The 15,571-nt window shown below is 37.9% G+C and overlaps 2 protein-coding genes and 1 long non-coding RNA gene across 6 annotated transcripts; 2 read left to right on the top strand and 1 right to left on the bottom strand.

Annotated features, from left to right (window-relative positions):
- The first annotated feature begins 3,137 nt into the window (after positions 1-3,137).
- tescb (tescalcin b) lies at positions 3,138-8,637 on the top strand. Of its 4 annotated transcripts, none has more exons than XM_028025577.1 (10): positions 3,138-3,272; positions 3,354-3,449; positions 3,958-4,027; positions 4,230-4,310; positions 5,362-5,501; positions 5,577-5,638; positions 5,778-5,882; positions 5,966-6,013; positions 6,194-6,303; positions 7,278-8,637. In XM_028025577.1, the coding sequence occupies exons 2-9, from the start codon at positions 3,386-3,388 to the stop codon at positions 6,278-6,280; spliced, it is 657 nt and encodes a 218-aa protein (XP_027881378.1). In that variant the 5' UTR covers positions 3,138-3,272; positions 3,354-3,385; the 3' UTR covers positions 6,281-6,303; positions 7,278-8,637. The 4 variants fall into 4 exon arrangements, with proteins under 4 accessions (XP_027881378.1, XP_027881376.1, XP_027881375.1 ...); XM_028025575.1 differs by having other exon boundaries at positions 6,372-7,359; XM_028025574.1 differs by having other exon boundaries at positions 6,194-7,359.
- A 2,332-nt stretch (positions 8,638-10,969) lies between these two features.
- On the bottom strand, positions 10,970-12,819 carry m17 (IL-6 subfamily cytokine M17). The gene is made up of 3 exons (XM_028025573.1): positions 12,378-12,819; positions 11,857-12,005; positions 10,970-11,749 (listed from the first exon to the last, which is right to left on the bottom strand). Exons 1-3 carry the CDS (start codon positions 12,430-12,432, stop codon positions 11,282-11,284), a joined length of 672 nt encoding a protein of 223 aa, XP_027881374.1. The 5' UTR covers positions 12,433-12,819; the 3' UTR covers positions 10,970-11,281.
- Positions 12,820-14,280: 1,461 nt separating this feature from the next.
- On the top strand, positions 14,281-14,957 carry LOC114149585 (uncharacterized). The gene is made up of 3 exons (XR_003596542.1): positions 14,281-14,444; positions 14,548-14,783; positions 14,851-14,957. It is a non-coding gene; the product is annotated as an uncharacterized LOC114149585 (long non-coding RNA).
- Positions 14,958-15,571: the final 614 nt, after the last annotated feature.

The following is a 15,571-nucleotide window of genomic DNA, read 5'->3' as shown; positions in this document are numbered from 1 at the left end:
TTGGTAACTGAATCATAGCAAAACAACTATTTAACGCAGCATCCGAGCCCTCAACTCTGCAACCCTAGGATTCACTTTGGTTGTCTCAAAATCTATCTCATAAATGGCGGCAGTAGCGGCTGGTGCTAAAAAAACTGAGGGGGGCGCACACAAACAAACAAATGAAAAACAAACAAAACAAATCTTAAAAAATAGCACTATTTGAACATGAATTTTGCCCTCCTTTCCTTCTGTCCTGCAAATTTCTCAATTACATTCTTGTGTAATGACATGTCAATGTCCCAAAAGTTGATGTCAGTCATCTCTGTGACTAGTCTTTTCTCCATTGACAACATGGCCAATGCATTCAGCCTGTCCTGAGTCATTGAGTTTCTCAGAAAAGTCTTGATTCTTTTCAGAGTTGAAAAGCACCTTTCAGCTATGCTAAGTTTCCCCCAAAAACTTAGCTTCATTGCATTGTCTAGGTGGCTGCGGCTGTTTTCGTGCCGTTTGCATTTTTCTGAAAGATGTTTTAAGTCTCTTACCCCAGTTGTTGTCCACATTGCCTCCGTGCCAGAACTTTGAAATAGCAAACACGGAAAGCAGTAAAATGCATTGCTTAATGCAAACGTAAACGTGAATCGACCTAACGAACTGCAGCTGCGCTAATGAGTCGAATCGGGGATTGTCCAATCACACAATGTTTTAAAAAAAATGAGCCAGTACTGACGCTCTACCAGTAATGACACAACAAAATGGGTGTGTCCGGGACGCAGAGTGCTGCGCCCTGTGGAAAACCTTAAACAACCAATTAAAAGTCAGCCTCAGATCACCTGCTTGCCAAAAGTTGATGCGCCTACATACACACTCATTAGGACGGCGCCCTGCACATAGGAAGTGTGCACAATGTGAGCAATTAGAATTATGTATTTACTATTTTAATAAATTCTAACATGTCTATTGGACACACAGTATGAATAAATACATTTCTAAGTATTTTGCAGTTCAGAATAGAAATCATTTATTATCTAAACAATTTAAAGGGGGCGGCGCCCAAGCGCCCCCTACTGGCCAGCCGCCACTGAATGGCGGTCTGCAGAAAGTTGTACACATTGACCAGATTATGATCATATGAAGTGCCGAACACAAAGTGAGCTTTAAAAAGCTCATCAAAACAGGCAAGAGAACCTTGTGATTTACAAGGTATGGCATGTTTGTCAATCACAATGAAGTACTTGTGAATCACGCTCCTCTGAGTCCCTACTGCAAGCAGGTATGGTTGACGGCTTTCTGCGATGCCATCAAGGTGCTCCTGGATGCTGGTTCCTGTCTGTGGCAAAAACAGAATAAAACATGATTAGTCTTGGGTTTCAAAGAAGAGAGGGTTCTAATAGATAAGGCAAATTACTTTTCAGCATCTTTTAAATGTCACTTGAAATTAAATTTAAGACCAACTTCACAAGAAATACAAATAAATAAATCTATATATAAAAAAAGGGAAAAATAGAGAATTTTGATCAACATAAATGTTCCCTTTACTGTAACCTTACCTTGACAAACTTCACAAGATGTTCACTGGCTTGTCTGGCTGAGAGTTTTCCTGGTCTCTTGCGCCCATGAGGTGACGGTGGCAGGAGGTGCACTAGGATCAAAACGGATGACATGTCAATGTCCCATCCTAGAAGAAAAAGTAAAATAAACATATGTTACCAAAACTTCTTATTTGCAACGATGTTAATACTTCCAGAGTAAGCTTACCAAACACTGAGGGCAGGAGGAGGTGCACTTATATTGAACCAATTCATATAAAATTCTGTTACAGTAAACACTTTCTTTATAAGTCATTGCAACTTACCATTTTCCTCTTCTGTTGTGCCTTCAGCATTGTCAAGAAGGTTTTTAAGGTCATCAGACTGTGTGAGACCACGACTTTGTTTGAGGACTTTCTGCTTGTAGACAGTGGGCCACGTCTCCAGGAACTTTGCAGAGATGGCTTCCCCAAACATCAATGTAAAATCTTGTTCAACCTAGATGAAGTGAAGGTTTTAAAAATCATTTTGTTAAACTTTCTCACATCCATCTTAGGATTTAATAAATAAAGCTTGGGAACTTATTGTGCAGTTTGGTTGCAGGATTTACTTGAATTTAGCCAATTACCGCAACTAAAACGGAAAAAAAAAACATATCAGCTCCATACAACTCGATATAAACGGGGTTTATGGACAAAATAGTAAATCAAAAATGTTTTACTGACAACTTACACAGTTTGCATACAAAGCACAACTTTAATTCTTGTTTTTTTTTAATCGTTGCTCTACGTTCAAGAAAAGTTACTAGCATAGTCCTCCCGCGCCATTTTCTGGGCGGAATACTGACTCCACATGCTAGCAGAGCTAGCTCCGATAGTACAGCTCGCTCCTCTTTTAAACTCCGTTTCTCAGCTTAAAAATAGCGGCAGCCTTGACTTCTGAAAATAAAATAATGGACGTAAAATTGTACAACACTGATGTTTTTTTTCTGCTTACATTGTTGTAAACGGCTAAATTAAGTTAGCTGAAGCACACATGCTAACTAATTAGCCAACCATGTTAATTCCTCGCTGCACCCCTCCTTCCCCCACTACCATACAGCAGCACGTCATCATAATTAGTCTTAATAATAAAAAAAATCATAAAACCCCACGTAAAATATATCTACAACCCATTTGGGGACTTACCTGGCACACAGCTAATCGTTGCCTCCGTTTCCACTGCAGGATAACAAGATGGTGGAAGAAACGAAACTTAAGGAACTTCAGTGGGCGTGTTCTTGTTTTACTCCGATATAATTTCCTCTATTTTTTTACTCCGATTCTATTGACCAATGGAAATGATTTCACTCTTTAATGTATAAACAGGACTCTTTTAGATGAAAATGATGTTAACTCCGAAAAAATTACTCTCCTATTTTTCCTGTGTAGCTGTAAGTTTAAAAAATACAATTAACAGAAATAATTATTAATAATTAATCACCACTTACTGAAATAACTGAATCTTCCAATAACATTCTGACTTATTGAATATGATTAACCTCAAACCCGGATTTAGATTTTTTTTTTTTTAATTACTATTATTTTCAGCCATTAGGTAAATAAAAGCTTCAGAAATTTGAATCAGACGTTGCCGTGTTGTTTTTAAGGACTGTGTCGTCATAGCAACTGGTGTTGCGGAAGTAGCCATCGCCGCCTGCAGGGGGATGAGAACTGCTTGGCCTGCACACGAAAGCAAAAAACAGGTGGGAGCCCGGGATCTGAGGTAAACACTAATACGGACATGGATTATTGTGAAACATGATCGCATGATCCCTGTCGAGTACATCCTTTGATAACTCCACAGGTCAGAGAGGGGAGAGAGAGCCTTTAACAACGATGGGAGCACTAAAGTCTACACCGGATCCGATTGAATACGCAGATCTGTCGGAGAAAACTGGCTGTGAGTAATCATTATCTGTTATCAAAATCTTTCCTGTTGGACGAGAAGGAAGTATAAATAATTGTCAGTCTTATCTTGAAGGGGGATGCAAAAAAAAATAAAAAATAAAAAATGCAAGCGTTCCTTATTTAATAAGAACAAACCACCATTTGGTTTCGTGCTGAAAAGACGCGTAAATGTGCCAAGTTTGGCGCAGGAGTGGTGAATAATTTAGAGTGAAAGTTAAGGGAAGTAAGTGTAACATTATCCTTTACACAGCACAATGCTGTTAATAATAGATGTTGCTGCAACACTGTTCACTACTTGTCAAGTGAACTCCTCTGTTCTCTCAGAGGTTTATTGGTAGACGCACAGAATGCAAACTAAATAAGTGGAAAATGAAATTTGAATACACAAAATAGGTAGCTCGGAATCATCCATTAGTGAAAAGGGAGCCTTGAATTTCCAGCTTAAACTTACAAATTGTACAATTATTACAGTATTTGCTCACTTTGTGGTTTGTTTTCAGTTTCACTTAAGCAGATTAGAGTCCTTCATAAGAGGTTCAGAGAGCTGAGTGATGGAGATGATGTTTTGAGGTAAGCTGTAAGTTCGTAATTTTTCACTGATTCCTTGGGTCTTCTGACTCATTTACAAACCGTTTCCAGTCAGTAACAGATCATGAAATGCCAACTTAATTATTTTTAAACTAGAGACCTTAATTGCAAAGCTTCAGTCATCTCATCTAACATGAAACTATTGCACCAAGTTTGACATCTTAATTTCCTTTTCTTCTCTCAGGAGGGAACATTTGCGATGCATCTCTTCTCTCAAATACAATCCCATTCGTGTAGAGATCATAGAGGCTTTCTTTAACCGAAGGTACAGTACAGCGATGAATCTTCATTATGAATAATAATTTCTTTTTTTTATTATTTAATTCCTCTAACTGTCCTCTATAACGTAAAACAATTAAAATAAAAAACAGCAAACACCCCAGAGTGTAACAAAGAAATCTATGGAACATTGTAGCAATGTGAAATATATTTAACAGTAATTTTTGATTTTCTCATATTCTCTTACAATTCTCTTTATTTTATTAAGAAACATACAAAGCAAGAAATGTAAAATATAAATGAATCTTTATTCGCACTTCCATGTTTTTTACAGCAGGTAATTAATTTTATATCTTGATTAAGAAATAAGATATTAATCACTCCTGTCCCTGCAACAGGAAGCACTACCATATATGGGCAATGACACGCAGTCTGTGCTATAAAGAGAAAGAGACAGTTTTGTTCTTCATTAAAGAAATATATGGACTGGATGTGTCACAGCTTTTTGCCAATGCAGAATGATGGTGTCAGCACTTTCACCTTCCCCATATATCCTCTGTGCAGGAAATAGGTGTTACACCCGTGTGCTGTCAGCTGTTTTCTGAACAAAACAATGTCCGGCCAATCACAAACTCTGATCAGTCTTATCTTGAAGGGTGATCCAAAAATGCAGGCATCACTCTTTTAATAAGAACTAACATCACCATTTGATAGTTAAGTTTTCTTGCTGAAGAGAAAATCTGTCATGTTTGGCTCAGGAGTGACGAATAAATTTCAAGTGAAAGTTTATTGGGCCTGCCTACTGTTATTGCTGGCTGACAGAAATAACCAGGAAGAGACAGATAAAAAAAAAAAAAAAACTAAACATATATATATATATATATATACATATATATATACATATATATATATGGACAAGTGTAGGCATTTTACACTGATGCCTACATTTGCATTTACAACATAACTTTACTCTTATGAAACTTGGGCTCGGTTTTCTCTATTTAATTGCTTGTTATTACAGTTGGTACTATTGTGCGTGCAAGTTAACTCTTAGAATAATTATGGCATGTATTTTTTTTGTGTTGTTTTTATTGCAGAAACTTTTCCCCGAGTCATCAGGGCAGCGCAGACGAGATTGGCTTTGAAGAATTTCTGGTGGTCATGTCTCATTTCAGGCCCCCATCTCCAAAAATAACAGATGAACAGCGTAAAAATATCAGGAGGGAAAAACTTCAATGTGCGTTTTGTCTTCAGGGAATCTCTAATCGATGTTTGCCAGTGACTGGCATAAAAGTTGCATTTTTCTCCGTAGTTATATTCAACATGCATGACTCAGACGGCGATGGATTGGTAACGCTTGAGGATTACAGACATGTGAGCTTCTTATTGAATCCAAAATATTCAAAAGATCCTTATTGTAATAAGAATCATTTGAATTATTGTTTGTCAGTCACCTGGAAATTGAGGATTTCACCTCCAGAAATCAGAGCTGTTCTTGTTCTGATATTTCCAGGTGGTGGAGGAGTTGTTATCTCGCAGCGGAGCACTGGGGAAAGAAACAGCCAGAGCCATTGCTGATGCAGCCATGTTTGAAGTGGCCAGAACAGTTGGTCACAAGGTAAGGAAGTTTTTTTGATTAGATAAAGTCGTTTGCTTCATTCCTTGCACAGCCTAAATCACAAGTTTTCTGTTTGAACTCAGGACCCCAATGAATTTTATGAGGGAATCACCTTCGAGCATTTCCTGAAGGTTTGTTCACATTGTGCTTTAAAAAGAAGAAAAATAGTTCATCCAATATTTAATGTGTTGCACAGCTAGTCAGCATATGTTTTTAAAATAACATTGAAATTGATTTTAGTTAGTTTGAATGAATTTGTATGAGTCTGAAACGCGTAGCTGAGTTGACGGGTTTTTTTTTTTTCTTTGCAGCTGTTGTCTAACTTTGACATCGAATCAAGGATGAACATTCGGTTTTTAAAGTCGGATGTGAACCCTTTCTGCCAATTGTGTTGCTAGCCTGAAGTGTCCCGCTGTTTTAAGTAAGCTTTGGGAATAGAAAGTTTTATGCCTTAACTGTGTGATATTAATTTCTTGTTTTGCTCTGTAGCAACATGCTTGCACTGACGATACGCCTCCTGCATGTTGGAACAACTATGCAAACTGAACGGCAATTTGAATTTATTAGAAGACTTAATTCTAAGCAATAAGATTGCACTACTGTATGCCAAGACAGAGCAATGATATTCAAATATAGATGACTCTATTTGTTGATCTAAATGGGAATGAATATACAAATTATTTTCATAAATCTCATGTGATATTATAGTTGTCTTGTAGGATCACAGAAAATATTTATTTCTTTACTATAGAATGTGCTTGCCTTGCATTGTTTGCACAAAAATACTTTATTATTTGCATTTATTTTAAAAGAAATAACATTTTGGTTCCAGTAAAAACTTTACAATACACTTCATGGGCATGAATGCTCTTTCAGCTTTCGGCCATAAAGCAGACTTTTAAATTGTCTTTTTTAGATCAGAGTGAATGTCATAACTCAACCAAGCCACCACAAACACGGGGTTAAAGCCTTTATGGCATCATGCCTCGAATACACAACTCTTATAGCTGTATATGGCTAACAGCTTTTAACATGGTTTGACTGCTGTTCTTGCCAGAATGGGCCATTTTCTGATTCATTTATAGATTTTCTTTATTTAATAAATTTGCACCATAACCAGTCAAGTCTGAAAAAGAATTAAAAGCCAAAAATTGATTTAACATTCATGCCAATAATGAGTGTAGGTTTGTGAATGGAACTTTATTAAAATCAATATCCACTTTTATTGTTAGCATTGTTCAAGAAACGGAATGATATTTAGATAAAAATGACTATATATGTCAACGCAGGGGCTTCAACATGCAAAGTTTTATTTTTATAATGCTCCTTGATCAAAGACAGTATAGTTTGTCTCATGGCAAAATGTTTTTTTTTGTCATTTTCTTTCTATTACAGAAAATATTTATTTCTGGTTGTGAGCAGTAAGTGCCAGTTCCCTGCACTCTGTAGATGCAAAATAAAGGACATTGAAACTGTTTATTATTTGCATTTCTCTCAAAAGAAAAAAGTATGGGCATAAAATCCATATTAATGTAGGGCCTTGAACGATGCATGAACCCTTTATTTCTCAGGATGGAGTTATTGTGCAACAAAGGCTCAATGATTTTCAAATAAGCAGAATAATAACATGTATATAATCTTTGTGCTACTTCATCATAAGAGGATCATTCATATATTTTAAGGTTAGTATAAGGTTAAAACATTTCTTTATGGGGAGAGAACTACAGTTGAGCAAATGGTGCAAAGATTTATCAGAAGAAAAAAAAACATCATAACCTGAAATAAAAATAAGTACCGTAATGGAAACCATTTTCCTTGAGCAATGGTGAGAAAACTGAAGCAACTTAAAACATTTACTTTTCTCTCAAAGTTCATGATACAATTTTTGACAAACACAACGGACATTTTCACATAAGAGTCTTTGAGAAGCTTTCTAAACTGAACAAAAATAAATACAAGCATAAAAATCAAAACAAAATGAAACTTAAAAACGGCAAGTCAGCATTTGAACTTTACACCAAATGTTGCAGCAATCGGAAGATATGTTGCCATCTTTCTTCCTTCTACCCACGCTTTTCTGACTGTCAAACGTTGAAAACAATCATAAAATAATGAAATTGCTTAAAAAAGTTAGAACTCATAAACGTTAGTCATTATTAATATTATTATTGTAATTGCGTATTGCCTATTATTCAGTTTTTATCTTGCTTTGTTACTGAGAAATGCTGCCATCTAGTGGCAGTATTTCTCAAATCGGGAAACAGCAGTTTAGGGCCTCATTACTAGCAGGGAACAAACAAACGAAATAAATAAAAAGCATATTTACAAATGTATGAGTAATGTGTATTTTTCAAAATATGTCTATCGTTTGTTTCATATCTGAGTTTTTTAACAATAGTTATTAAATTATTAAATTAGATGGGTAATAGACAAATGTAGAAACATGGATGACAAGATAAAAAATATTGTGTTCTAGTGGCCATTAGTAGTCAGAAATAGTTCAGATTAAATTATGTTAAGGGTCCCAAACAGCTTCTGGGCCCACTCTGATGCTAAAGTGTGTGTGTGACTTAAATCACACACACACAATGTGTGCATGTGTGCCACATCTAAAGTCCTGTTACACCTGGACTCTGCATTTTCTCCTCATACATTCATATTCAGTAAATGTGTCGCAATCAGTTGTAAAATTAAAAGTATCTTTTGAAAATGAATACCGTTCAATCTGCTATTAAACATGAAACTTTTTCTGTCATGTTTTCATCTGTTTCCTTGTGTTTCAATTACTGAACTGAACTGAGTTCCAATAATGCTTTAATTTATTGCATATGAGTAGTTGTGATGCAGCGTAGGTAAAAGAAACACACAAAAAAACACTTGTGGTGTCACCACAGGATTCAACCACTCAAAGTTTCAGAAGTTATTTTCCACTTGACTCATAATTTTCATAAAATGAGTTTATCGGAAGCACTATTTCAAGCCTCTTTCAGTCCGTTTCTCTGAGAAGAGAGTTTTGAGTGGGCCCTTCAAAATAAAAGTCAAAATAATTAGTTTAAAGAAATAAAATTTCAAGGAAGGGATATTAAATCAACCTGTAACACCCTTTAAACCACAGGTGTCAGACTCCGGTCCTGGAGGGCCGGTATCCTGCAACTTTTAGATGTGGCTCTGCTGCACCACACCTGAATAGAATGATTAGGTCGTTAGCAAGACTCTGGAGAACTGATCTACACAAGGAGGAGGTAATTGAGCCATTTCATTCCAGCGTTTTGTACCTGTGGCACATCTAAAAAGTGCAGGATGCCGACCCTTGAGGACTGGAGTCTGAGACCCCTGCAACTATTAAAGGTTTGTCATGCTCCCTGGCTTATATTTACACTCTTAAGTTCATTCAAAGAGATTTTTTTTATTATTATTAATTTGACACTACCAACTGATGAAGTTGACATTTTCTATAAGATTTTCTATAAGATGAGTAGTGATTAAACAGCTATGGGTGGCCCTGTGCTCAGTCTCTGTCCAGTGGGTTAATTAAGACTTAGATCCTTTTTTGGTTTTGAAACCTGACAGTGTACTGTTTCCTCGAATGTAATAAATTAATACTAGTTTGGATCTGATAGACTAACATTAATATTTGTGAAGTGGAAGGAAAATAATACATAGGTTTTCCAAAGGAAGACATTGTTGAAAGAAGGCCATAAAAAAGATTAAGCTTACTTAGTCTTTACTTAGATGTGAAACGTCACACTTGCAGGAAACTGACTGATTGCACATCTCAGTGCACCATCCTCGTTGTGAAATATGGGTTGTGGCAGCATCATGCTGAAGGGATTCATATTTGCTTTGTAAGGATTGAAAAGCTGGTCAGAGTTGATGGGAAATCCGGAAGCAAAACTTGAATGTGCAGAACATGCAGGGTTTGGCAGAGGTTCAGTTGCCTTCAGAACAACTACACTAAACATGCTCAGCAACAATGGGATAGATTAAAGACCAGACCTAAATCTTATCTAGAATTTGTGTGAAAATGTACTCAGTTTGATTAAGCTGCTGTTTTATAAAAAAAATTAAAAAAAACAGAGTTCAAACTTTTCAGTCTGCTGGTAGAGACACACCCCAAAAGACTCACCGCTGTATCCACAGCAAAAGATCATTCTTCAGAATAGGCTGAATGTAAATGTGCATCACACATTTAGGAAAATTATTTATGAAAATTTCAAATAACTACATATCGTAATTCTTTCATATCGCTGTCACACAATATTTTGTGCTGTCCAATAAGATGCATGAAAGTTTATGGTTCTAATGTGACAAAATGTGGGCAAGTTTAATGGTAATACTATTTCTGCAGTATTTGGTAAATTTGCTTTTACTGAGATGTCAGCAGCTGTTTTTATATTTCCTCAAATGTGGGCTGAGGTATATATTATAAGTACAGTTAAAAGAAATGCATGATCCACACTCAATAGTAGGTGTTGCCCTAATGTGCCCTCAGTGTTGCTTTAAATAAAGCAAAGTTATAACAGGGAACTTGATTCATGACCTAGAGTAAATCCCCTATCTACTTCTAGTTTCCTGACAGCTTGTGACTGGAGGAAAGTTGAACTAAAATTAGTTAATTTTGTGGAAACGATATTATCCAGAATAATAAAGCTCAAGTCTTCAAGTCTTCACTCATGGGGGCAACTTTATCCAAAATGTTATCATTTTTGTTCCCCATCTTAATACGCCCTTACATGAGCATCTATATAACGATGCAAAGCTGCAAATGGCACACCGTTAACAAATTTAGTGGTCTGACCTTCCCAAAACACACACACACCCACACACACCTTGTGACTGACCAGACAGCCTGCTAGTTTCATGAAATCTTTCCTATCTGATGCAGCCCTGTGTTGAACACATGCGTCACTAGAAGTTGATATCACACAGTCAGCGTCTCAGCAGCTTCCCGATTTTCTTTTTAACTCCTCTTTTAGGGAGTGATTCTGTGCCAAAAAAGAAAAAAAACAGCACATGATACTTTTCATACACTTTGGGGGGGAAAAAAACCTATTAGAAAAATTTACAGAAATAATCCAACAGACAGATCAGCTTGTGTTGCATCTTTTAATTCTCCATACTGATGTAATCAGGCGTGAACAAGAGATTAATGTTATGTATAAAGCAAAAAAAAAAAAAAAAAAAAAACATTTAAATTACAAAACATGCAACAATAAGCCTGTTAATCATTTCACACTTCACTCATTCCAGGAACACTTTCAGAAAATAAATATTAAATACGATAAATATCCTCCATTACTCCAATGTACCTGCCATCTTCAAGCTAATGTTTTTGTAAGTCTATTACAAGTAAGTAAAGTGCTGCTGGAAACTGACCGCTGAAGGTCAGTCCCAGGTCATCAAAATAAGTTGAATTCACTTGGTGGTGCCTTTCTGCAGACTTTGCTTCTTAGAGTCCTCATGTTTTTGGACATGTTTGTCAGGAGCTTCTTGTAGGTCGTCAGGACCACACAGCCGTAGACCTTCTGCTGGAAGATGTTCTGAGGCGACGGTACTGTTGTGGATCCACCCGCCGGTTCCGGTAGAGGAAGGTTCGGGAAGACTTTGTGATAAAAGTTGTTTATGCGGCGAGTCAGCATCCCGGTCCGATTTATCACCATGTTAAGCAGATTTAGAAGCGGACTCTTGGGGGGCTGCAAGTCTGTTTGCTGCTCGTACACCCTCCTCAGATGAGGGGCGAAGGCTTGGAGCTGTGCATACATGCTTGCTGTTTTCTCTGAAGGCTCCAGCCCAGAGATGTTTGGGTCAGGGATGTCACTCACCGAAGCCTTGCAGAGGAGCTCTGCCATTTCCCCTTGGGACGCTTTCTGCCAGAGATGAATGGAAATTCGAATCAGATTCAAAACATAATTTAATGCAGTGACAACACATGATAGTTCAGGTAAAAATGAAGCAGATTTATGAATTTACTCACATATTGCTTTATTAGATCACCAGTGTCCTTATGGACAAACCTGGTGAGCTTCAGAGTCTGATGCAGGTCATGGCTGCACCCCTGATTTCTGGCGGCTGCCACGGTTTTTGTTGAATCAACAAATACAAGCAGCAGGAAGCAGAGTATTGCTGAGGAGAACAGAAGTGGTCAGTCATTGTAAACTGCCTCACATTACAGGAGAAGTTCATTTACAAAACTGTAATCGCAAAACCAAACTCCTTCCACTGTAGAACACACTGACAGGAAAAACAGAATGTCTTATTGTTTTGTAGTCTAAATATTCTGAAATTGTGTGGAAAAAATGTCTATTACACAAATACTGGACAAAAACATGCTAAAAGGGAATCAGACTCATTCATGCAGGAAACTGCAAACTTCAGTTAGTTTCACAACAGCCACAAGTCACTAAAAATAGGTTGCATAATTTTAAGAAGAAAACGATCCGATGAGGTTTAAAGCTGCTTTTTGAGTTCAAAAGAAGTGAATGTAGGTAAACTTACTTGCTGCTCTTTCCACAAGCTGTTGAAAATGCATATTCTTTACATGACCATTCATTCTCCTCTGTGTCTCACAGTCAAATTGTGTGGACTTGTCATGATCACACTCCTTTGAAACTTCTTTAGAAGAACCCACAGGAAATGACGTGCACCAAACCTCATGAACGGCACGTCATCCTGGGCAATTTCCTCCTGACTAAAATATTAAGTTCTTCTTATTGCAATTATTCATTTTATTATTTGTATTAACTGTGACATGTTTCTTGGGAATAGCACTGACCTAAACTTAATAATAACAACAATATGTGTTATGAGATTAGGTCAATTCTCATGCATGTTTGATCTGTGTCCAGACATGTCAGGGCAATGACCTAATCCAAGGACTTATATGGAGGGATGGTTTGAAAGTTGCAGAGGTATTTAAGACAAAATGGTTGCAGGCTTGGAAAAACATCAGCACAAGCGGTGGGTTTATGTCACTTCAAAAAACCATCTTGAGTTAGCGATTAGGCGTCAAGTCACTAGAAATGTTCTCTGTCCTTTGCTCAGCTCAAACTGTGACACAGTTCTGAACTTACTTTTACTTAATTTAACACAAATTAAAGAACGTTCTACCAAAAGACTTTATTTCATATTTTCTCTGGAAGATCTTAACTGTCCGATGAAACCTTCATTTTATTTTAGTTGATTAATACTTAAAAAATAAAATGAGAGCTAAATGCATTTCTGAGGTGACTAGTGTGATTTTTTTTTCTTTGCTTTTTTTTTCCAGAAACAATGACATCTTATTTTCTCTAAATATTGGTAAACTTTTCTGCTTTGCAGCAATAGCTTTATGTGGTATTCCGTACAGGGTGCTTGTCAGGTCACAGGAAATGCGTTTCACAATCACAGACTTTACATATACGTAAAGATGAGTGAATCTGCGTAACAAGAAGCAATGAGCCCAACTTCTGACAGGCAGAAAGAGCGGATGAGTTCATTGCTACACATTGCTGTGTTACGTCTTTCAGGGATTTTAGCCACACAAAGCTTTTTAGGAAAGATGTCACTTCCGTTTGACAATACCCGCGGCTGGTATTGAGGAACAAAATCCTGAAAGCAAACAAAATGTTAACAAAATACCACTGTGTCTTGCAAAATTGTTCCTACCCCGAGATTTTTTTTTACCTTTTTTAACTTTTAGATGCCTGATTTCATTTTATTTTAATACACTTTTGTTTTCATAAACCAACATAAAGTAGCACATAGCTGTGAAGTAAAAGAAAAATGATACATGCTTTATAAAATATTTTTTTTAGAGATACCAGCATAAAACTCATGGCATGTATTTGTATTCAACCCTCAGTCAATCCTTAAAAGAATAAAGGAATAAATCTATGAAATTGACTGAAATGTTAGGCAGTTTGTCTTCTCAGTCCGTCTGCTTGGTCAGGACAAACGAAGAGTTTCTGTGAACATCCATATTCAAGCTTTGCCACAGATTCTTCATTGCATTTATTGTTTTTGTTTCGACTGCATGTTTAGTATCGTCGTCCTGTTGTGGTGAACATCAGCGCCAGGCTTAAACCTTCTCTGACTAATGCTCTCCTCGTCCTTCATGTTAGTTTAGGCCAGGGGTGGGCAACTCCAGGCCTCGAGGGCCGGACTCCTGCAACTTTTAGATGCATCTCCACTTCAACACACCTGAGTCAAATAATGAGGTCATTAGCAGGACTCTGGAGAACCTGACTGCACTTGGGAGGTGATTCAGCTGCTGGATTCAAGTGTGTTGGACCAGGGAGACTTGCAAGAGTTGCAGGACACCGGCCCTCGAGGACCAGGATTGCCCACCCCTGGTTTAGGTGGACGGCCATGTCTTGGTAGGTTTGCTAAAAGCTTAGGATAGTTTAAAAACAAATCTCACTGTCAGGGTCCCTGTGTGCATGTGTGAGTGCGAGTAACGCATCTCTTCCAGCGAGGATCTTGGTGGAGAGCCTGGGCAGCCTTCACAGGTGGAGCTCCTCTGCCTCATCAGAGTGCTGGGAGCAGCAGAGCCTTCACTCAGTGCTGGATGATTAACGTCTACAGGTAGTCACTCTGGCCACCTCTTGTTGTCAGGCTATTTTAAGCTTTTTGATCAGTCTCTTGAGTACCTACCTGAAGCTCATAGTCTCTGTGTTTGCTCCCTTAGGATTTGTCACTGGATCTTTCTGGAGGAATCAGTTCAACCATTTTCTCCTCCTGTGGAACCCACCAGTAAGGACCTGCCTGCCTGCTCCACTGTTCCCCCCCATCTCCACTCTGCTCATCAGACCTCTGGTTCTCGGTCACCACCTACCTCGCACTCGCCTCAGGAAGCGCCATCACCACTCTCCACATAGGACCCCTGGGCACCTCTCTCCCACGCTTCACCAAACCCATTCGAAAGTAAGCTTTATCTACTTCATCTGATCAACTCATTACAGGCCACCAATAACCCCAACTCTCGTTCCAGGCGCCACGGATTGCATGTTGGTGACACTAACCACTCCCAGAAACGTCAAGGAAACCTGTTAATTGTTTGTTCCTTTGAAAGAAAATAAAACCTATTTATTACTTGGACTTGTTGCTTCTGCATGTGGGTCAGAAGGTTAAATCCGAACATGTCACTCACAGGACAACTGTATTAACCTCAGAATAAACAACTAGACTAACTACCAACGAGTGACTCCTGAGAGTAAATTGTGGATTTTATTTAAGGTTAACAGTGAAGAGGAGTTGAAACTAGTTACCTTTTTCCCTCCACTTCACAGATTTGAAGTGGATATTGGTTTCCAAAGCTTGCTTATTTATTTAAGTCACAGGGGTCTCAAACTCCAGTCCTGGAGGGCCGCTGTCCTGTAACTTTTAGATGTGCCTCTGCTGCACCACACCTGAATAGAATAATTAGGTCATTAAGGCTCTGGAGAACTGATCTACACAAGGAGGTAATTAAGCCATTTCAATCCAGCACTTTTGTACCTGTGGCACATCTAAAAACTGCAGGACAGCGGCCCTCAAGGACTGGAGTTTGAGACCCCCCTGCACTCTAAAAATGTATTTGAGCTGTAGTTCATTTTATGGACTTATATTAATCTCATTTAATTCTTTTGGTCTAGTGATGACAACTTGCTGTGGTGGTGAAGGGGTAGATGACAACCCACATAAGGAAGCCTTAGTCCTCGACACAGACGTCA

This window comes from Xiphophorus couchianus, chromosome 8, assembly GCF_001444195.1.
Source record: "Xiphophorus couchianus chromosome 8, X_couchianus-1.0, whole genome shotgun sequence".
NCBI lineage: Eukaryota > Metazoa > Chordata > Actinopteri > Cyprinodontiformes > Poeciliidae > Xiphophorus > Xiphophorus couchianus.
The sequence above is the reverse complement of the archived record's forward strand: the minus strand, read 5'-3'. Positions and strand labels throughout refer to the sequence as shown.